Source organism: Lacerta agilis, chromosome 1 (genome assembly GCF_009819535.1).
Source record: "Lacerta agilis isolate rLacAgi1 chromosome 1, rLacAgi1.pri, whole genome shotgun sequence".
NCBI classification, from domain to species: Eukaryota; Metazoa; Chordata; class Lepidosauria; order Squamata; family Lacertidae; genus Lacerta; species Lacerta agilis.
The window spans coordinates 84,248,072-84,271,669 of NC_046312.1; the positions used below are offsets into that span (position 1 = coordinate 84,248,072).

Below are 23,598 nucleotides of genomic sequence, written 5' to 3' on the forward strand. Positions count from 1 at the left end.
TGCTTGGAGTAGGGGGTAGCGTAGGGAGCCAACAGAAGAGTTTATTCGTTGGACTGTCTTCAAAAGAGAGTTTATTCTAGCTAAAATACAAACAGCCATCTTGTGCTGAATCTGGACAATGGCCTGTCAAGTCCAGGCCCACCTACATGGGGGCACTGACCACAGCTCTTTTGCAGAGTCTGAAGATTCCTTGTAGGAGATGAACCCTGGAACCCAAAGCAGGTGCTCCACCATGGATCGGCAGCTACCAGTGCTTAAGTCCATCTCTTGCCGGTGGAAACCAGTGTCCTGGAGCCTCTGCCTTTCAGCAGATCCAGAGGGGCAGCTGCTTCCAGTCCAGGAAGGAGGAGGATGATGATTTAGCAGCCTCTGGGAAGTGTGAGAGAGGGATGGCCCATCACTGCAGCCCATAACCGAATCGAGTGTGGGGCCCACGGGCCAGGAAACGAGCTCCATGCGAGATGAGACATGTCCAAATCTAGAATGGAGAAAAAGCAAGGCGAGGTTCTAGCATCAAACTTGGGGTCTTCACAACCATACCAAAGAGCCTTCAGGTTTTCCTCCTACCTGCAATAACAGCCCAATCATTCTCCCCGATGTGCCTCAACCAGACCATGTTTTTTCATGACTCTGTTAAGTCATCCTATAGTGGGGCCTCACTGTCCTTCGGGAGGCACTCACTTCAGGGGCTGCCCCTTCACTATCCAGTGGCTAATGGTCTGTACACCTCCATCAGGATGCTATGGCAGCGCTATCTGCTTTATAAATACCATCCCAACCCATATGTGGCTCTACTGTTGATGATTATTGTAAGGGAAAAGGGAAACAGCATTTTCTACGATATTCAGTGGATCGTCAGGGCTTGTGAAGCACCGTGGGCAGGCAAAAATGGGTCACACAGTGTCACTATGATGTCAATTGACAGGCAGGCAGGCAGCCCCACCCACCCCATGCATGGGGTGGGAGAGATAAGAATCTAGCCCAGACCCAGTTCTGCAGGTGTTCCTCATAACAACCTTGCAAAATAATCCTAGGGCTAGGATATGGGGAATGATTAATATCCTCTTCGGGGATTTTTCTTCGATTGTTTTCAGTTTCTTCTCCTTTAAAGCTAAGAATGAGGAGCAACCTTATCAGACCAATAATCTACTAGTCCTTGTATCATCAACTGTAATTTGGGAGGGGCCTCCAGCCCAGCCCTACTACAGATGGTGCCCCGTTTTATCGATGGTCTTCATACCAGGTAGCAGACGAAGGCCACGTATGCAGCTAGCGCCAACGATATGACAATGTAGTATGCCAGATGATTCAGGCCCATTATAGCTGTCACCACAAAGTACAGGTTGATTGCACAGATCAGTCCAGTGATGAGGATCATAATGATCTTGCTAATGCTAAGAAGATCAGAGAGGGAGAGGGAGTTAAAAAAGAAGAAGAATATTCAGGGTCATGACTTTCAAGATGGAACAATCCTGGTGGTCAATTCACAGATTTTTACATCCAGATCTGCCCCAATCATTGTCTGGGGGCAGATGGTCCTGTTTAAAGAACTAAATGAATAGGAGGAGCGTTGCAGTCCTCCCTCTGCTTGTGTAGGTTTTTATAGTATGTATGTATGTATGTATGTACCGTATTTTCCGGCGTATAAGACAACTGGGCGTATAAAGCGACCCCCAACTTTTCCAGTTACAATATAGAGTTTGAGATATACTCGACTGCAGATTCTTCACCCCGCGTATAAGACGACCCCCGACTTTTGAGAAGATTTTCCTGGATTAAAAAGTAGTCTTATATGCCAGAATATACAGTATGTATGTATGTATGTATGTATGTATGTACCTACCACATTTCCCACAAATAAGTTGTATTCCAAGTCATTCACAGAACATGGACAATTTGGGTCAAATACAAATATGCATGTACTGTATAAACAAAGAAGCAAATAAAATACAACAACTTCTGATTATGCAGTGGAATTTCCCCTCTATCTTATTCCCAACCTCCTCAAAATCTGCTCTGGAGGGTTTGGGAATCCCCAGAGAGGGGGTCTGCAGTGTGGGGGAGATGACATCCTACTGCATTATCAGAAGTCTTTCCACTCGTGCAACAGTTTATTTGGATATAACCCTTCCCCTCCCCCAGAGTCTGTATTTGTGTAACAATGTATGACATAATCTTCTACCACCATGTAGAGTCTGACTCAAAGACTCTGGTTTAAATCTACTAACCACGACAGATCAGATTTTAGGGGGCAACCAGGGGACTCCCCGGAGAGAAGCTTCCAGTAGGAAGGGCCACTCAAAATGGTGTCCAAAGGGAGATAAATAACTACTGCTGATGGACTGGCACACAAATGTGAGAGGGCTGAGAGGTTCCGAGGGATCCCCATTGCTCTGTGGAGGGGTTGTAGCACAACAAAAGCAGGACCCTCCCGGGAAGAACATTTCTCATATGAAAAGTTACAGGAGTTCATTTGGAAAGTTACAGAGTAGGCACTGAGTGAAGCAGCAGCAGTAGTATGACTGTGCCAAAACATTTGCAGGCACAAATAGCATTGAAAGCCAGATTGTGTGGCCACCCCGAAAGCATCATGAGCACAAATCACCATCTATGCACAATGAAAAGGACGCCTAGGAGGGTCCTGATGCCACATCAAAGGAGGCGCTTCACTTTCCAGTACGTTTGCTTCTCACTTTCCTTACTGCAAAAACTATTTTTTGGGGGGAAGCGGGTTTGTTGCGCAAGACCTTCCAGGCAATTATAACTGCCTGAACTGCGTTTGCCAGTGTGACATTGAATCCCAACCAAAATTAGTCTGGAAGTGCCCTGGGTGGCAGATGCAGCAAAATCAAGGCATGGATATTGTAGAGTGCATTGCATGTACCAAGAACGTTCCAAATCAGACATGGGCAATGGGAGTGGAAATGCCCCGCATAAACATCCTTCCTTATGGAAACAACTCCTCACAAAATGAGCTTCTCTATGGAGCAACTTACATCCCATTGACGAAGTCCTGCATGAGGGGCTGCATGCTGGTGAAGGTGAGAACAGGTATGACAGCAAAAGGTAGCTGGAAACGGAAGGAGAAACGGGTGAGTGTGGAGGCATATTTTCAAAATGAATACTGTTGTCTGTTCTCCTTTCTTCGCCACTTATTTTGTTGCCACTTATTTTCACTCAAGGACCACTAACATGTTTGCTAACTGTTTGGTCGTTCCTGCTCCTTTTCAACACATCCTGGTCCCATAGTTTATTCTGAGCCCGGTTCTGGCCAGGGAGGGTGGAGTATAAATAAAACTAACTTTCTTTCTATTATCATCATCATCATCATCATCATTATTTTCCATTAATATCCCAGCTTCTTTTCCAAGTCCTAATAAGGAAGAGAGGTAAGGGCAATTGACATGGGTCTCCGCAGCTGGTCATGCCTCCTGCAACCCACTGCTTACAGAGGGCTGCAGTGTGTGTGTGTGTGCTTAGGACATCTCACCAGGATGCTCTGCAGCACATTGAGAACATCATTCAGGCTCGTCAAATCTTCTATCCTCCTGAAAGCAGCAACGAAGACCGTGGGAAGGATAGCGAAGGCGCGAGTGAAGACCACCCGAGCAAAGCGAGACCAGCGAAGCTTCAAGAAGCCCTGAGAGGGGAGGGGGGAAAAACAGCTCCTGGGTTTACAGAAGTCAACACACCATCACTTATTGAAGCACATGCTATTCTTCAGAGATCCTCCCCCCTCTGCTTGACACACTGGTCTTGAAAAAGGCTGCCACCTGGTGGCCAATTTAAGTCACCAGAAAAAGGTGAAGAGCTGAGGAAATAACAAGGGGGAAATGGCTCCAGTCTCTACATGCCTCTCTAGTGAGGAAGATGGCCTCGCTTTGAACAAACGTACCCCCTGAACAGTAACTGTAAAACTTGACGCTACTAGTATACTGAATCATCCATACTCTGAAAGCATGGGATAATATTTTTTAAGCGATGGAGGCAGGCACAGACATTTCCCCATACTTTTTAGGAGGAAAAAAGTGCGTCTTATGGAGTGAAAAATACGGTATTTACCACATGAGTGTGGGTTGTTTCACAATAAAAATGCAGCTATGCCTTCAGCCTGCTGTGGCTCGACTTACAGACTACAGTTTTGCAATAAGGTCCTGCCCTGCCTTGCAAAAGAGGCACATTTTCTTAACCACCATACAGAAAGCCTTTTGGAAACATAGCGTTTCTGGCCTTTTGTGAATAGTGGGACAGCATAAATGGATCAGTAATGGCTCAAAACTTTGCTGCTCAAGCAGAGGGTCTTGATGCTGCACAAAAATGGCTCCCTTGACAAGACACACAGATGCAGGCAAACCGTACTGTCAGGATGTGGTCAGTCGTGGTGAGGAAAAGTTACTCTGTACGTTCACAGAGAAGTCTTGTCTTTATCATTGCTTGTTACCTTCTTGGACTAAGCAGTGGCACCGCAGCCTAATACTTAGGCTCTAAGCCCAGCAAGTGAGATCCTCATCCCACACCCCCATTGCCAAATTTGACAGTTGAGCAAGGTTGCCCACCTGTCAATCAACTGGTGCCGCTATGATGAGCATCGGGAATTCAGGTGCTTTTCAGTGCTGCCAATCAGCTGAGACTTTAAGCCACACAAGTTCAACCCCAAATCAGGGAAGCAGCACTCACACTGCTTCCTGGAGCCCTGCCTCCAAGCAAGCCAAATGTTGGCTGTAGGATTGCATCACATCATCATCATCATCATCCTAATAAGAACACGAATAATACTAACAATAACTACTGCTTTTCCTTTTTCAGCACGTGCCACTATAATATCAACAACCGCTTTTTTCCGTTTGAGTGGCACGTAGCAAAGCCACACCTTTGAACTTGCCTGCGAGGTTCTATCAGAATCAGGATTAACCAGCCCCACAGAAGACAGCCCCACATAGCTTCTCACCTCCATAACAAACTGCCCGGCGTATGTCCCCGTCATGGTTGAGCTTTGGCCTGCGGCAAGGATCCCAATGGCCCAAATGTAGAGAGCAATGGAGCCAAAGTAGCATCCCAGGATGAGTCCCTGGGCAGGAAAAGACACAGATAAATGGGGGCGCAGGTAGTTAAGCCAGGGTGACCAGGTGTCCTACATTGCAGAGTACAGTTCTTTATTTGGAAGACACTTCATTTTGTTTTGGGAAGGTGTTCTCTGTCTGAAGGGCTGCCCAGTCCAAGTCCAGTTTAAAGTGCAAAAGGGGGCCTAGAAGCAGCCCATCCACATTGAGCGCCCAGACAGCAGACTGGGCAGATACACAGGTTACCCGGCCATTCTTCCCCACTGCAGTGACATCTGCATCATATTTCCATCTAAATTATAGTATTTATTTCTGCATTGGGGACCTACATATATTAAATAGCCCATGCAAATGTTATGCACATTGGTTTGCCTTCTGCCTTCTTGTTTTGGGATGGAGGTAAGTGGCTACACTGATACTCTTAAAAGCTAGACACCATCATTTTCCTATATTTATGTGCAAGCTAATCTTCTTTCAACTTCTTTCAAGCTGGGGAAATGGGCATCATTCCGCCGAAAACTTACCCCCTGGAAGATGTCCACGGAGACAGTTTCATTGTTGTCAGGAAAGTTTGGGAAGAGGCTGCCATTGGCAAAAATGCTGGCATTGGCACAGGTTTCATGCTGGAATACATGGGCGAAATAAAATGAAGATAATTTTTTTAAGGACATCCATTGGGGCCTTGGAAAGGTCACATCCCTTGCACTGGAAGGTCAGGGTAAAATATTCCCATGTGCTGATGCCCCATAGAGACAAGCCTACAAGGAAGAATGCCTCAGAGCACAGCCACCATGAAAGGCTGCATATGCGCACCATAAATTTAAAGCATATCTCTCCCCTGAAAAACCAACAATGGGAAATGTCGTTTGTTAAGTCTACTGTGAATTTTAACTTGGGGGGGGGGGTAAATGAGTTCCCAGGAGGAATGTGCTTTAAATATATGGTGTGTATGCAGCCAGATATGCCTTAAGCAGATAAATACTTGGGTCCTGTACCTCTTTATTAAAAGCTATTCCCCTCTTTCTTGAATGAATGCACTGCCCCCAGAGCAGATGACAACTCAGAGACACAAACTGGGAGGTCTCTTAACTCTGGAAGAATAATCCCAGCTGGTTCATAGCAGGAGTTTCCAAATCAAAAGTCCACAAGGGCCTATGCTGCATGTAATACAAAGTGTATATCCCTTAAAATAAAGGCACACATCACTTTTAGTGACAGTATTCATTTTGCACTGTGGTACTCACAGGCACTCATGAATGAGACTAGCTGGGCCACAAGGCCACTGCCTCAATGAGGAGAAGAGTGACAGTCCAAATGGGGCATCCCTACCCTTTTACAGACGTCGTTTGTTTCCTCCAAATGGAGAAAGCAAGCCCCTTTGGTTGCCCTAAGAAGTTTCCAATGGGAAACTGATTAGTGCAGTTGCTTCCTAGCATTGACAGGGAGCCCCACGTGCAAAGGAACAATCAAAAACTCCACTTAAGTTCCCAATTGTTCCTTTGCAGCTTTGTCTGTACCTGCCCCACACCTGACACTAGGCAGCTGTGGTTTTTGTGGAATAGCCTCTCAGGCCAAATTGGGACCTGTGCCGAGCCTTGTTCAGTCTGCAGCTCAGAGGTTTCCCACTGCTGCCCTAATCTGTCTCCATTTCTCTGAATCCAAACCAACCATAGTAGTATCACTGCTGAGAAAGTCAGCTCCACCCTTGGAAGTTTGGCGGAATGAGCAAAGAGGAAGAGGTTGGCCAATCCCCGACTGGCTAAAGAGAAACATCACTCTTCCTTCCCAACCACATGCTGCCCACTCATTGGTAATGTAGTGAAATAAGAACTCTGAAGTGATAGAGGAGGAACTATGGGAACTTAAGTCCCAACCACTCTCAAGTGAGTAGGGCGTGGGGGCAACGCAACGCTATGTCACTCACCACATCATGGTTCTGTTTACGAAAGAAGGCCTCTCCAAACACAGACATAACGAAGAGGTTTATGAGGAAGGAAACGAAGAGAGCAATGGTTGACTCAACCAGAAAGTACATGTTGGCCTCCTTCACTGCCTTCTTGTCAGAGCGGTCAATGTCTCGGGTCTGTGGGGAAAGGAGACAGTGTCTCATAGCTCTATCACATGAGTACTCCTTACCCCCCCACTCCCAAAGGTATTGGAGCCAGGAAACATTGTGTCTGGGGCTGTTCTTGTGGCTGCATGGATAGTTTTTCCTGAAGTTGCTCTCATGTAACCTCAGGCTGTGAGCTCACCTTAACAAGAGAAATAAGGAGAACCCTCCCTTCAGATGGCATTTGTTTCCCCCTTTCCATTATTATGGGCTGGCTCAAAATTCCCTCATTGGGCAACATTCAAGACCTCCCTTCAGCGGAGGCAAGGTACTTTCCAAACAACTGTTTGCTTGTTCCAGTTAAATATATTGCCCAGTATTTATTCCAACACAGGAGAAATGGAATAAACCACCCCTAAATTATTATTTTTAAAAAAACCAAAAACCAAAACCTAATTAAGGTACTACATGTTCCAAGGCAAACACAGGATTCCAATCTCATGCTTAGAAACATAGCCAGCTGCCTTCATCAGACCATTGATCCATCTAGCTCAGTACTGCCCACACTGACTGGCAGCAGCTCTACAGGATTTCTGGCAGGAGCTTTTCCCAGCCTTATCTGGGAAGATGCTCTTCCACAATGGCCCTTCCATAGTTAATAGGAGGGGCATTTGCAGGGGAAGACCAGCAGGTCTGTGCAGAATTCTTTCCCTCCCCCCCCCTTCTTTCTAATGCAAGATGTAGGTACAGTTCAAACTCTTCTCTCCTGTGCTTCCATGGCTGGGATAGATTAGTAGCTTTGGCTAGTGGGGCAGGGCTTGCTTGCTCTAAGAAGCAAATGTCCTTGCTGTTTTATTTGTTCGTGCTGCACTGCTTCAGCCAGGATCCACTTCTAAACCTCTGCCACCATGTTAGAAATAGTGTTTGCAACCACTTATAACGATGTCTTTTATGAAACAAATGGACTTCCTCATGCTCTGTGTTTATCTGCTGTTTGCTGAGTCAGATCCTCTCAATCTGTGCTTTTGCTCTGTGCTGTGGAGTTACACTTTCTGTCAGCTACCCCAGGTCTCTTACCTAGTTCCACATACGTTAAGGGGGGGGGGGTGTTAATCTTTTCTCCACCAACTGATTCTTCCTTGCAAATGTTCCTTTACAGATAGTAATATTTAGGCTTTCCCCCCAGCAAAAGCCCCAAATTACAAGTAAAATTAGATGAGGGGGCAGCCTTAACAGCAACAGCAACACCATTGTTATTTATACCCCACCCATCTGGCTGGGTTGCCCCAGCCACTCTGTGTACCTTTCAACACATATAAAAACATAATCAAACATCAAAAACTTCCCAATACAGATATGCTTTCAGATGCCTTCTAAAACTTATATAGTTCTTTATCTCCTTGACATCTGCTTGGAGGTCGTTCCACAGAGAGGGTGCCACTGGCAAGAAGGCCCTCTGCCTGGTTCCCTGTAACTTCACTTCTCGCAGTGAGGGAACCACCAGAAGGCCCTTCAAGGGAAGAATGGGTGACCGAGGGAAGGACTGGCCACTTTCCCTTCTCCTTTGTCAATTTCCCCCTGCAAGGTCTCCCTTCCTCTGCATTTGTAATCATTGTTGTGAGTTTGGGAGTACATGTTCATTGAGACTGACTGAGCACGTGCCTCCCCCATGAATGAATTGGAAGACAGGTCTGAAGACAGCCAAGGCACCTTCTTATCCAAGACTAGGAGTTTCCCCTTACTGACCTTCACAAGGGAAGAGTGCAAGTAGATGTTATGGGGCATGATGATGGCTCCGACCAATCCCACAGCCTGTAGAAGTTCGTTGTGTCCACAGCCCTTGCAAATGGGGAGAAACATCCCCTTCATCACCTTTCCCTGGTCAGGGTGCACTACCACATACTGCAGAAGGGAACAGGAAGGAAGGGTCAGGCTGCGCGCTCTGAAGGCAGTCTGCAAATCTAAAACAGCAAGGTTGATGAGGTGTGGGGCAAATCTGTCACTTTCGAGTTTTCTCTGTTTCCCAGCCTTGTTTATTTCACCACATTTCTGCACCAGTTTGCAATTATTATTTTTTAAAGTTCATCATGAAGATTTATCAGTGTTTTAGTGTGCACTTCTCCTAATTTTTATTTGTAATTTTGCACAATATACTTAATTTTTGCAAGCAATTTCACCCAGTATATTTTTGTAGCTCATTTTCACTATTACCGGTATATGCCTTCTATATGCACACTTTCACCCATTGTTATAAGTAATGGTTTTGTTGCAGAATGGCACCGCAAAATTCAGAGAAGTGCGAATTTCCAGGGATCAGCGTATTTCAGATTGTGTATTATTTCGGGAAGTGTGAAAATGTGGACCAAGCTGAATCTCACCCTCTCATCCCTTTCTGCAACGGGGTTAGGTTTCCTTTTACACTCCAGCCTGTAATTCTTGCATGTTTAAAACGGCAGTCACTCAAGGAACAGGAGGGGCCAGAGCCATGCAAAGGTTCCTGAGAAAATCCCTTTTGAATGCGGAGCAAAGTCCAGGCAAACATGCTCAGTTTTAACTTAGCTCCACTGTTTGAGTGCTACTTTGATATCAGTGTACACAGAAAAATCTTTTCCAACACTTGTAGTTTGATTGTACTATTAACCTAGGTATTGATTGCTACTCAATGTTGGTGTGTTCATTACCCTGGATTGATTTTTTTTTTTAAATTATTAGACAAATTCAGGGCTTTTCCCCCAGCTGGAACTCTCAGGTGGACGCCATTGTGTTCATTTGCATCCTGGCACCTCTTTTCCTAGAAAAATAGTACTAGACAAATCCGTACAGCGTAACTATGTAAATGCTTGTGTAGCCATGACAGGTAATTGGAACCTCTGCATTCAGAGACAACACTAGAGTACCTCAGAAGACCAAATATTGTGCACAAATAATATTGGCTGCAGTGTGTGGGTGCGTTGCTGCCTTCATATTGTTCTTATGAGCTTCTTGGAGGAATCCAATTTTTCAAAACCACCAATTAGATCAGCCTTGAGATGTTTTGGACTATAACTCCCATCAGTCCCAGCCAATATAGCCTTGGTAGCTGGGACTGATGGGAACTGCAGTTCAAAAATATCTTGAGGGCATGAGTTTGGGGAGGGTTAGGTGGACCCCTGAGGTGACCTGGCAGTGTTCTTCTTAGATCTAAAGGGTCAGGCCCCAGCCAGAATGCAGGAGAGTGGATGAAGGCATTGTTTGCAGTGGAGCCTGGGGTGTGTGTGGGCTTACCTCATAGCCAAATGTGAGTGCCATGATTGTGATGAGGAGACCAAAAAAGGCTTCCAGCTTCCTGAGACCTGGGAAGGAACAGAAGAGGCCAAAGCTAGCTCATTGGGGGAGGTGTTGGGATTCAAACCTGCTTCAGACATCATTAACTTTTAGCCTGAGTGCTCTTTGTCATGCAACAAGCACATTTCCTCAAGAAATCCCCCCTCGTAACCTTTGAAACACTTCACTAGCTGACTGAGTCACACATTCAAATATTTCCCCCTGTACAGGATACATACCATATTTATCTAAGAAGAGGAAGAAGAAAGTGTCCACAATGGTGATCAAGACTCCACCCCACAAAGGGATACTGCAAAGGAAAACCAGAAGTTACCAACCTGATAGCGGGAGAGGGGACACTACACCCTCTTCCCCCCAAACACAGTTAGCTTCTTAGGGCTCAATGACTACTCAACATCTTGCTGCCACAATATCTCTGTCTGAAGGGAAGAGGAGACCTGTGCTTTTGGGGGGGAGCAAACTCTGGGTTACCAATTCATTTCTTCTCTGATGGGCTTCCTCTAATTGTTAGTAGTTCTACAATGGGCAGAAATCTAATAGATGTACGTCTGTTAAAAGGTTCTGCTTTGTGAGAAAAGAGATGGCAACCTTACTAAGGTATCCCAAGAGCGGAGGAAAGCTTCTAGGCTTCCTGTAGTAAATTCTTACATTTAAGAGATTATAGGAGGCTGTGGAACCAGATTGTTGATTCACCTAGCTCTGTATTGTCTCCACAAGCCTTCAACTTGGTGCTCTCCCTGGTGTTTTGAACTACATCTCCCATCCTTCCTGAGCTTTAGTCATGTCATCTGGGGTTGATGGGATTTGTAGTCCAAAACATCTGTAGGGTGCCATGTTGGGAAAGGCTGGTCTGCACTGACTGCCACTGGCTCTCTGAAAGAAGCCTTGGTGATGCCAGTGGCCAAACCTGGGACTTTTTACATGCAGAGCATGAGCTGTTTCACTGAGTTATTAGCTTTCCCCCAAGGATTATCCCTTATTCAAGGTCACTATAGCTTTACAGCAGGGTTTCTCAAACGTGGGTCTCCAGCTGTTTTTGGACTACAACTCCCATCATCCCTAGCTAGCAGGACCAGTGGCCAGAGGTGATGGGAAATGTAGTCCAAAAACACCTGGAGACCCAAGCTTGGGAAACTTTGCTTTATAGGATCCCTTGTTTCTATAATTTACCTTTATCGACTCAGAGGGACATCTAATAATCATTTTGCAACAGAGGAAGCAGGCACCTGCAGTATTAGTACCTTATCCCACCAGTTTATGAGGGAGGTTGTTCACTATTAACTGGGGAAAGATTATACCTGATGTAAAAAGAATAAGAGAAAAGTAAAAACTGCTGTCATTGTGTTGTATTTCAATATCTGCCAGCATCTTCTAGTCTGAGGAATCTAATTGCTTAACCCAGCGCAATATGGTTGTAGTGCAAAAATGGTCAGCAACATCTTGGAGACCTGGCCGCTCACATGTGGCCACAGAAGAATGGTGAACTTACCGTCCAGCTGACAGAAGGTTGAAGGCAATGGCTGTGCCTATCACTTCCTGCATGTCAGAGCCAATGATGGCAATTTCTATCATGATCCAGAGCAGCACACGAGGAACCTGCACCAAACAGAATGGGAGTCTGTCAGATACAATATGGACAGGAGCTGGTACCCCAAAACTGTTCTATGGCCAGGTCTAAGCAGAAGCTCCCCCTGCCTCTAACAATGATCATAACTCCAGAAGCTTCACATGTGGCATGTACACCACTCAATATCGCACCACTTGTTCAACCCTTTTCAATGCAGAGATGGGCATCTTTAAAATCAGACAGCCTTCAACCAGAGCATGCCTTCAGATAGAGGTAAAGCTGATTCCATGTTCAGATTGAGAAATGGCTGGGCTGCTTGGTTCAATTCACAAAGCCTTCCCTTCCTAGCTGGCTAATTCATACTGGATATTTCATGCATTCATTCAATGATTCATTCTTGACTTTGAGGTAATCAGAGACATGGAGGAGATTTCGTTATGCCTCTAACCACAGTGGCATGGCAGACCAGAGTCCCTTCCACCAACTCACAGGAAACAGGGATGCCGCAGCCAGTGTTTAGTACCTAATCATGCAGTTCACAGCCTGATTCTCCATTCATACTCACCTTGGGATAGTAGAAATGGCATATCTCTCCCAAATCTTTGCCTGTAACGACCCCGAGCCGGATGGCCAGTCTTTGGCAGAGCAAGCCCAGGATTGTGGACCAGAGCAGAACCCAGAGCAGCTGTGCAGGGAGCAAGGGCACATGGCGTCAGTAGGTATTTGGGGACTTCTGCAGCAATGCAGCAAGAGCACAAGCTCAACCTCAAAGCTTTTGCTTAGCCTCAGGCTTATAATTCAGTGGTGCATAATACTCAGATGCTAGTTGGCCATGCAGCATGGGGTGGATGGAATAGTGCCAACTCTACTAACCCCTGCTGAACCAAGAAGAGGACCATTGCAGATTGCAGCAGTGCAGGTCCTATCCCACCCCCATTCTTGTGTTGGGCTTGGCTGAGCGATGATCATGTTCCTAAAATGGTGTGGAACACAACCCCAAGAAGTCAAGGAGAGGGTTGTGTGAAATCCATGGGCCTTATATTATCCAGGCACACCCTACAACAAATGCCTGTTCTCTCCTGTGCTCACCTGAAAACCGGCAACAGCTCCACACTGCAGGTCTGATTCAATGTTTCCTGGGTCCAGGAAGGCAATGCTCATGAGGAAGCCAGGCCCGGTGAATGCCCAGAGCTTCCTAAAACTGAAACCATACTGGGGAGGAAAAGGTGTAGCAGAGTCAATGAAAAGGGATGAAGGAGAGAGGGAGGGGGGGGGACCGGAGGTCATCTTAGCTCTACCGTACTACACTGATTCACATTTAACTCTTCCTTCTGTATCATGTCTTTATTTATGGGCAGCTGCTCTGAATGCCACTATTTTTCAGACAGTTTAGGAGAGTGAGTACCATAGACACCATTGCTTTCAACCACCTAGAGCAGGGCAGGGCCACTGGTAGGGGGGCACAGGGGGCACACATGGACCATGCCCTGAGCCAGCATGAGCCCCGACCTCTGAACTTTTTTTTAAAAAAGTAAATCAACCAGACATTTATAAAGAAAGTTAGAAATCAAAACCTGGAGGTAAGATAAACAAATAATGGTATACAGTGGTACCTCTGGTTACGTACTTAATTCGTTCTGGAGGTCCGTTCTTAACCTGAAACTGTTCTTAACCTGAAGCACCACTTTAGCTAATGTGGCCTCCCGCTGCCGCTGCACTGCCAAAGCACGATTTCTGTTTTTATCCTGAAGCGTTATTTCTGGGTTAGCGGAGTATGTAACCTGAAGCGTATGTAACCCGAGGTACACTGTATTCAAAGTAATTCTATGGTGCAAATATATAAAACCCACACAATTCTTTCTGAAAGTAACATTTTTGGAACAAGCTGTACTCAGCATTCCTGTTTAGTTTTTGTAAATATGAAGCTCTGTTCTTCTCAGACAACCTATTAAATGAGGCTGAATTGAGGTTGGGGATTTGAGGCTGCAATCTTGTAGCCTCTTTCTGAGGAGTAAACCCCATTGAGGAGTAAACTTAGTGGGACTTACTTTTGAGTGAAGATGCAAAGGATCACATGGTAATGGCTGCAATCATATGCAGAATTGGGTGTCCATAGTTCATCTGTTTCAGTGGGCATACGCCTTGCACAATTGAGCTGTAAGGTTGCAATGCCACACACATTCCTGCTGATCAATCATTCTTAGGGGAGCTGGCTGATAACATCACAAAAATTCTGTCTTGCTTAACCCTTGTATGTCACAGAAAATACATGATTGCATTGCAACTAAGTGTTTGTTGCAAAACCACTTCCTCAGAGTGAGAAAGGAACTGAAATGTCCTACTGTGCACCCCAGATAATGACTCCTCTTTCTATTCCTTCAGCAATATAATTCCTACTAGTGTTCATTCAATTCCAGTAGCCCTCTGTCCTCTCCCCCCACCATGGAAGGAGAATAGCCTTTCAGCAGGGCAATAGCCATTTACCATGCTTTAAAAAAAATCATCATGGAAGATGCATGCTCCAGCACTGGAGTGGAAGAGTATACCGACTTCAGATGTTGGGCAAAGCAAACTTCCACTATACTATATCCACATTATGATGGGATTGGCAATACCTTGGCAGCTGAATGTCCACTGTCTCCAATGTGTGTTCAGCCCAGAAAGGATATATATACATTCAAACTTTATTTGCGTAGCCGACTGGCCATAGCATCGTTCAGCCCAGAAGGAGGAAACCACATCACAGAAAATACAAAATGGCAGGAAAGCAATAGAGATGTGCACAGGATCCCTTGAAACTCTGCTGGTCCTGTCTGCATGGAACAGGCCAATGAACTCACAGGGACACCCACACCCCACATGAACACACTAGACCAGAGGTTTTCAACCATTTTGAGTCCACAGCTCCTTTGACCAGCTACATTTTTTTCTGCAGCACGCCTGTGGGGCTCAGGAGCCCAGTTATGTCACCGCCTGCCTGCAGAGCTGACAGGCTCTCACCCTTTTTTGAACACCCTCCCTTGTGAAGTGTTCCCTCAGCCTCCTCTTCTCTCCTTGGGAGTCCTCCGGGCAGTCACTGCCACCACCCCTGGTCTCTTAGCTGCTCCCCAGCCCCAAAGAGAGGTCTCTTCTCACACTGCCCCACAGGGGCCTGGGACTTGTCTGTCCATTCCCAACAGCAAAGGCTGGTGGACTGGCTGGCTGGGCTGCCTCGCCTGCTTGCTTGTTTGCTTACTCTGAGGCTGCCTCAGCTCCTGGCAACTAGCACCCCCTGGCCAGCCCCAGAGGCACCATTTGCCTGCGGAGCTTGTAGCCAATGCTGCTGCAACAAACAGCTGCACAAGCCTTTGGGAGGCAGAGATGCAAGAGGCCATCAGAGGAAGGGAGGGAAGGAAAGAGGGACAGAGGCCAGTGTTGCCCGCTGCACCCCTGACCATCATTCAAGGCACCCCAGGATGCCACAGCACACTGGTTGAAAACCACTGCACTAGACCATTTTGCACGGCGTTGATATTTATTAAAAGGATCCGTCTATGACTCTCAGTTCCCCATAATAGGCCAGTAGTCCAACCACAAGAGAATGAGCCATGTGTTAGCCATCTGACTAATGATTTACTCCACTCATCAGGATGGACGAATCTCTCAATTTCAGCTTCTCTTAGCTCCTGATTTTTCCAGTCTTAAATTCAGCTGTCCACATTTCCCCAGAAATTTCCAGTGGGGGGAGGGGGCTTTTAAAAAAAATCTTCATGAAAATTCACCCGCACTTTAATGCAAATTTCACCTAATAAACACATTTTGCATGCAGTTTTGACTAATACACACATTTCTGCAAGCCATTTCCCCCATACAACGCATTTGTGTATGTTATTTTCACTAATATATGCATTCTATACTTCCCCCTAATATATGCATGTTTGTACATGTTGGCCGGAGAAATTAAAACTGTGAATTTCAAAGGGGTGGCTGTGTTTTGGTTGGCATGAAAATTGGGACATTTCTCATTAAAATACAAACAAAGTCAAATTCCTCCTCCAACCCCACTTACTCCTGCAACATCTGGAATGGCAATCTTTTCATCCAAGTAGGTTTGATCTCCAGCCTCCTGGTGATTATTCGGTACCAGTGAATTAGTGGCGCCATATCTTGGTTTCCTTCTGATTTCACCGTCTGTGAAAAGTCCAAGGAAAAGAGAGGGAGCTTGTAGCATGCATTAAAAGAAGGAAAGAATCTTAAAGAGAGACTCGCTTAGTGAGTGAAATGATACAGCATTATTATGACAATCAGTGAAAATAATACTTAGCATTTTGCAACTACTTTGAGTAGTCCTCAAAAAAAGTTTGCAAGGAAGGCCAATATTATTCTTGTCACACTGCAAATGATGGGGCTGAGGTGGGAGCCCTATATTGTTCATGATGCTGCTGAAACCTCTCCGCACTCACCGTTACATCTAAGAGCACTTACCTGATGACGTAATATCATTACACTGCAAATTTCACTGACCCTGCCAACAGCCACAGCCAATGATTTGAAAGAGGGGGTGGAGCCACTCGCAAAAAGGTGACCATTAGAAGAGCCCTGGTGGATCAGACTCAAAGGACAATCCAATCCAGCAAGCTGCTTCCCACAGGATCCAACCAGATTCCTCTGGGAAGCCCACAAGTAGGATGTGCAGACAAAATCCTTCTCCGGCTGTTGTTTCCAGTGACTGGCATTCAGATGCATGCTGATTCTGATCCTGGAGAAGCTGCCATATGCTGAGTCGGACTTCTGACCCATCTAACTCAGTATTGTCCACACTGACTGCCAGTGTCTCTCCAGGAATTCAGGCAGTAGATATTCTCAGTCCTACATGGAGGTGCCAGGGATTGCACCTGGGATATTCTGCATGCAAGGCTATTCTGCACTGAGCTACAGTCCTTCTCAAGTGTCATAGGAATGTGCAAGCCACGATCACCACGACAAGGTGATGATCAGTGTACTGGATGAAGCAAAGATCACCAGTGTTGAAGCAATGATTCTTCAACATCAACTTTGTTGGACTGGTCATGTTGTGCAGATGCCTGATGATCGTCTTCCAAAGCAACTACTCTATTCTAAACTTAAAAATGGAAAGCGTAATACTGGTGGTCAACAAAAGAGGTTTAAAGACTGTCTCAAGGCAAATCTTAAAAAAAATGTAGTATAAACACCGACAACTGGGAAACACCGGCCTGCGAGCGCTCCAGTTGGAGAACAGCCTTTACCAAAGGTGCCATGGACTTTGAAGACACTCAAACTCAGAAAGCAAGGGAGAAACGTGCTAAGAGGAAGGCACAGCTGGCAAATCCACACCATGATCAGCTCCTGCCCGGGAACCAATGTCCCCACTGTGGAAGGAAGTGTGGGTCCAGAATTGGCCGCCACAGTCACTTACGGACTCATTGTTAAAACCGTGTTTATGGAAGACAATCTTACTCGGCTACAAGTGATCGCCAAAGAAGAAAAGAAGAAGAAGGAGAAGGAGAAGGAGAAGAAGAAGAAGAAGAAGAAGAAGAAGAAGAAGAAGAACAGCCCTTCTCACTCATATAATGCCATCATGACTAGTAGCCATTGACATATCCTCTTTGTCTAATTCCATCACAAGGTAGCACTGTACCATCATGTATGTTATAACTCTTATCTACTCCTGAGATAACAGTGGTTTTGCCCTAAGGATATCTGACAGAGGTGAAAATTGAACAAGGGGATTCCCTCTAAAAGTACAATTCCAGTCCAAATTCAATGGGGCTTACTCCCAGGTATGTTGAGGTTCAGATTACAACCCAAACCACTACACTGTACCAATGAATCGCCACCATTGGGACTCAAGCTCACAGCCCAGTTTGGCTCAGTGACTCGGCTTGCCGTTTTCTCATCCATGTTCTGAAGGGACAGGCCCATACAAGTGCAACCATGCTCTTGGACGAAAAAGCGACGCTACAGCAACTCTATAGGAGCTGCTACCTGCATGAATGCCTGCGGTGCCTGTCACAGCTATCATACACCCAGCATCCTATCTCTTGGATCTGTGCATTAAAAGAAACTTGAAGCAGAAGCTCTCTGTCATTCCGGGACCACTGCTTTTATGAAGTTGTGTTTACTGATGCCAATTCTGCTAAGAAGAGAGACACGTAGAATTGCATTAAACAGAAACACGAAATAATTCATAACTCACAGGTTCAGAGAAGCATACAACAGATTTGCAGGGGACGCTGTAACAATGCTGACGTTGTTTCTAAAGTCAGTTCTACGCTAGAAAATACTTGGACAAATGTCAATATCCTACCACAATCTTACCCATGCCGTCTATCTGTCCTGCATGTGCTTTCCAAGCTGAGCTCCTGCGCAGCCCAGATGAGATGCTCTGTTTGCCGCTGTTGCATATAAGCCAAAGTTCTGTTTTCTGATGAGACTGAACAATCTGGAGAAACCAGTCTAGTGAGTCCACACTCCCTTTTCCACTGAAATCTCATTAGCATATTTAGCCAGGGATACCGTATATACCAGCAGGTCTTACTACCAGATCTAAGATGGGGAAAAACCACCCCTACCCTGACACAGGGCTTGCACTTACCCTGTGCTGGATCTAGGCTTAACCTCATCAATCGGAGGCCAATCTTCATGCGCCTTCTCCAGAAGAGGCCTGGAGGGTAGCACACAAGGGTGGGCCTTTTCTGCCATGGCTCCCTGTTTGTGGAATGCTCTTCCCTGGGAGGCTTATCTGGTGACATCATTATATATTTTTAGGCACCAGGAAAAACTTTCCTTTGTAATCAGTCCTTTGACCTTTAACTATCTGTGACCTTTTAGAAGTGGGTGAGATGTTTTTGAATGCGTTTCGCTTTCCTCTTGGTTTTAATGTATCTATGTGGGATCTGTTGTCTATTTTTGGTTGTGCTTTGGGTTGCCCCGGGCAAGACTGACAAATTTAACGAATAAATGAATGAACAAAAAACAAAAACTATTTTAAAATGAGTAGAATTCCAGTCATTCTTGCACCATCCCAGGAAACTTATTAAATTTGCAGTGTATATGCTCTTGTAGTAGGTTCATATGAATACAGACAGCTACCTTATTTTGACAGACCATTGCTCCACCCAGTTCAGTACTGTCTCTACTGCAGCCAAAAACTTTCCACGGTTTCAGACTAAGATCTCTTCTAGTCCTACCTAGATAATGCTGGGGATTGAATATGTAACCTTTTCCATGCAAGGCAGATGCTCTACCATTGAGCTATGGCCCTGCTAATTTCTTCAGGACAAAAAATTAAATGTATGGGCAAATTTTAAATGGGGGAATTTGAATGCTGCTTTTCCAGGTGTTGGTAGTTTATGTATCATGGCAAAACAAACAAATCCCTGCGTGCATTTACTTACATATGGACTATGACTATGCCTGGAAATCTAAATTCCTCTCAGCATCAAAGGCTGCATGCACAGCATATATTCAAAGCACACATCTTACCCCTAAGAATCCTGGGTACTGTAGCTTACCCATCACAGAGCTACGTTTCGCAGCACCCTCAACAAACTACAGTTCCCAAGATTCTTTGGGGAAGTCCTGTGCTTTGAATGGGTTTTGAATGTATGGCGTGTATCAGAGGAGCCAGCTTCCAAGGGAGAATGGGGGGTGGGTTTGAGGTCGCGTGGTGTGTGCATATATATGTGTGTGTTGCACATGTGATGTCAGGATGTCGGAGGAGCTGGGGGCAGAGCTGAACACAGAGGCAGTGTGGCTTCAACGAGTGGCAGCTCCTTCTCTTCCTCCTCAGTGGCCAGGGGCTGCTTCCCTGCTCCTTCCCCTCTGCGGCAGAAGGACGAGGAGAAGGAGCTGGCCACTGAAGCCATGCCGCATTTGGCTCTGTGCTTGGCCTCCTCCATCCCTTTTGAACATTGTGGGGGCAGCCCCCTCCCCCAACATATTGGGAGGCCCCAAAGTCTTGTCCCTTGGAAGATGGCGTCCCTGGTATGTATGCAGACTAAAAACTGCAGGAGATACTAAACTTTTTCAAATTGTCCCTTTGTTGTTGTGTTGTTTAGTCGTTTAGTTGTGTCCGACTCTTTGTGACCCCATGGACCACAGCATACCAGGCACTCCTGTCTTCCACTGCCTCCTGCAGTTTGGTCAGACTCATGTTGGTAGCTTTGAGAACACTGTCCAACCATCTCTTCCTCTGTCGTCCCCTTCTCCTTGTGCCCTCAATCTTTCCCAACATCAGGGTCTTTTCCAGAGGTAGCCAAAGTTTTGGAGCCTCAGCTTCAGGATCTGTCCTTCCAGTGAGTACTCAGAGCTGATTTCCTTAAGAATGGATAGGTTTGATCTTATTGCAGTCCACGGGACTCTAAAGAGTCTCCTCCAGCACCATAATTCAGAAGCATCAATTCTTCAGTGATCAGCCTTCTTTATGGTCCAACTCTCACTTCCATACATCACTACTGGGAAAACCATAGCTTGAACTATACGGACCTTTGTCGGCAAGGTGATGTCTCTGCTTTTTAAGATGCTTGTCCCTTTACTTTTACAATAAAAGTAAACAATAAAAACAAAAGACTAACCATCTGCTGCCCTTCTATGATGCCCCAAATCAGCTGGCTGAGGCAGCTGCCTCACTCTGCCTAATGGTATTTGGTACATGACATTCAGATACTAAAAAAAGTTAAGTGCAGAAAAATGGAGGGGCCACAGTCTTCCCCATTATTAACTAAACTATAGTAATTATTTCTAAATTGGCACTTATACAAATATGTTATTCATTTTTATATATTTCACAAAGTTATTTTATTTCTTGATTGTAAAAAACCCAAACAAACCTCCAAGAGGTTTACAAAAAGAATAAAACAAGGAAATTATCATTAAAATAAAAACCCAGTTAGAAACAACGATTTAAAACTTCCAAAAATAATTAAAATCCACAATAAGTTAAAAACCAGATTAAAACACACATCAGCATTCTATGTGTCTGGCTAGGGTTTGCCTAAGCAAATTTTTAGCACGTGCCCGAGAGAGAACTGTGAAGGTGCCTGCCTAATATCAAAAGACAGGGAGTTCCCCAATTACAGACTGCAAGTCTTAAGCAAATTTGTTCTCCCCCACCATCCCTTTTTGCTGAGGAATTTCCTGTCTTTTGTGTGATTCATCAGCATTTATTTAATTATAAACCACCCTTGATACAACCATACATTTTAGGGTCGTATCAGCTTCACTTGATAGGCTCTCATTCAGACAGTGGTGCCGTAGCACCTTTGCTGAAGTTCAGTTACAGCTCTCCAAAAACCATTATATAGTTTCCTCCTATTTTATCCCTTCACAGCCTATCCTGCTTCTTGCATGATTGACCAACCCGTTTTCCTCTCCTACTAACCAGACAGTTTGCCCAGGCTTTGTGTATAGCAGAGACAATTCAGCATCCTTCGAATGAAAGACCGACTTAGACTTGATGTTACATCTTTAGCACAAGCTATGCATGCTAATATTCTCTTTTTCCACACAACTATTAAAGGTGCAAGAGTCTTCTGTCCTCTTTTTCAACTGGCCACCCTTAGCACTCAGCTTCTGCCCTCCACCAGTTCTGGATTCATAAATAATCCAGAATAAGCATAGACATCAACCATGCCCTTACATGTAGATCACAACTCCGCAGAGGGTGTCACAGACTTCAGATGAACCAGCTCAAAGCCTGCCACGAAGCATTAGGTTGCTGACACAAAGCAATGTGGTTAACATGTAGAAAAAGGCAAGATTTCCCCACACTGTCAAGTTCCTGGAATGTTTACACAACGCTATAGCAATCTCTGCTATTTACTGTACTGTACATTAATTGCATTCATTTACAGTTGTCACAGTTGTTTTTAGAGGAGCTCCTGTGATAGGCAGACACTAAAAGATACATATAATTCCTTGGCTGGAGATGCAGTGATGAGAAAAGTTGTGCCTCTTTTCCATTAAGCAGCTGGTTGGAGGAGTAGAAAAAACAAAGTTGCAGGACTGCAGCACCAACAGTACTCAGTCATCTCATGGACAAACAATGTAAGCTACCATGGTAAGGAATATTTATATTTTCATATGTCCTTTTTGTTAAAGTCACATGGATTTGAAAAAAGGGGGCAGTAAATCAGATGAGGATGGCAGTGTCAAAAAAGAACCATGCTTAAAAAAATGTTATCATAATCACAACAGAGGGTAGAAGTAGAATGAAACTTACTGGTACTTGGTTCCTGTGATCCCATTGAGAATTTCTTTCTTTCTTTCTTTCTTTCTTTCTTTCTTCTTTCTTTCTTTCTTTCTTCTTTCTTTCTTTCTTTCTTTCTTTCTTTCTTTCTTTCTTTCTTTCTTTCTTTCTTTCTTTCTTTGATGCAAAACTGGGTACCCACAGATTATGAGCACCAGATTGAAGCAGTCCACATGTCTAAAGAACACAGAGTGACCAGAGGAGGCAATTCTTGAGAGTGAGCTCAGTTTAGTCAGCCTGGGATTTTCATAAGGAAGCAAAAGAAGGAAGTCCTCCCCAACTGTAAAAAGTAATCATAGCAATAAAAATCTCTGCCCCTTTCTCCTCCCCACCCATGCACAACCCTGTGTATCTTTGCCTATCCAAGGAAGAAGGTATGTTTTGGTTTTAGTACCACAAAGAAACCTTTCTAAAAAATGTAATGGGCATGGGGAGGGAAGGTTGGCACACAATGCCAGAGTTTAGGGCTTATCCACACTTACTTTTTGCTCCACTCTTTCCAGGCAGAGTTCCACATTATAACACTCTGTATCAGCAAAAGCTTTGTTTCTTGCATGTTTGTGTATCGAGCTGCTTTTAAATGTAAAAGATCAGGGCCAGCTGAATATGTAGTCATCCTAAGGCAAGTGCATCCTATGATCGTGGATAATCTGATAAATTTGAGAAACTAGGTAACCTGAAGATGGTTCATTAATTTTTAGAGCCAGTTTGTGCTGCCCTTGATTAAATCTGAAAGTATATAAACACCCACACCTCCCCTTTCTCTCTCCCCCCCCTCTCTCACACACAGTTGCTGCTTTTGCAACTGGGATTCTAATAGCTGCATGACATCATCAAGATCTCCATCAAGTGCAGCTTTCATAGTTATCCAGCTAAATATGCTATTAGATCACAACATTTATCCCCAGTTTATGCTGGCTTTCTCGTTTCCCATCGAAGCTCTAACAACCCTATTTGAATTGCTCCTCCATACACCCCACAGTCCAATACAAACGAGCTGTGAGCTTTATAACCTGACCTGGTTGTGCTTTATGGAATAGCTTCAAGGACACCTTGCCATAAATATTTAGCAACTTGCAGAGCCCCCCTGGAAACCTGCATTTCCTGCTAACACAAAGCAGCCCACCCACCCTGCCACCTGAGCTGTGCTAGCATGTGTGAAACCACTCAGTCACACAACGCAGAACCAAGCATCACCTTCTGTTGCCTGCTCTACACTCCAATGGCAAGAAACTGAGGCCAGCATTGTAAAACCAAAGATGCGCCAATGATCCTGTTTTTTTAGTTAGTGTATTTGGAAGATTATACATTTGATAGTTTGTCACACATACATATTGTTGCAGGCCAC

General features: G+C 45.0%; 1 protein-coding gene across 2 annotated transcripts; it reads right to left on the reverse strand.

The window, feature by feature from the left end:
• Window positions 1-51: 51 nt before the first annotated feature.
• SLC11A1 (solute carrier family 11 member 1) lies at window positions 52-22,449 on the reverse strand. 2 transcript variants are annotated; one of them, XM_033161054.1, is made up of 15 exons: window positions 22,230-22,449; window positions 16,050-16,171; window positions 13,091-13,213; window positions 12,567-12,686; window positions 11,924-12,030; window positions 10,653-10,723; window positions 10,375-10,442; window positions 8,857-9,012; window positions 6,985-7,143; window positions 5,585-5,683; window positions 4,949-5,068; window positions 3,491-3,640; window positions 2,997-3,070; window positions 1,241-1,394; window positions 52-478 (listed from the first exon to the last, which is right to left on the reverse strand). In XM_033161054.1, exons 1-15 carry the CDS (start codon window positions 22,246-22,248, stop codon window positions 398-400), a joined length of 1,623 nt encoding a protein of 540 aa, XP_033016945.1. In that variant the 5' UTR covers window positions 22,249-22,449; the 3' UTR covers window positions 52-397. The 2 variants fall into 2 exon arrangements, with proteins under 2 accessions (XP_033016945.1, XP_033016954.1); XM_033161063.1 differs by lacking the exon at window positions 22,230-22,449 and adding an exon at window positions 18,320-18,450.
• Window positions 22,450-23,598: the final 1,149 nt, after the last annotated feature.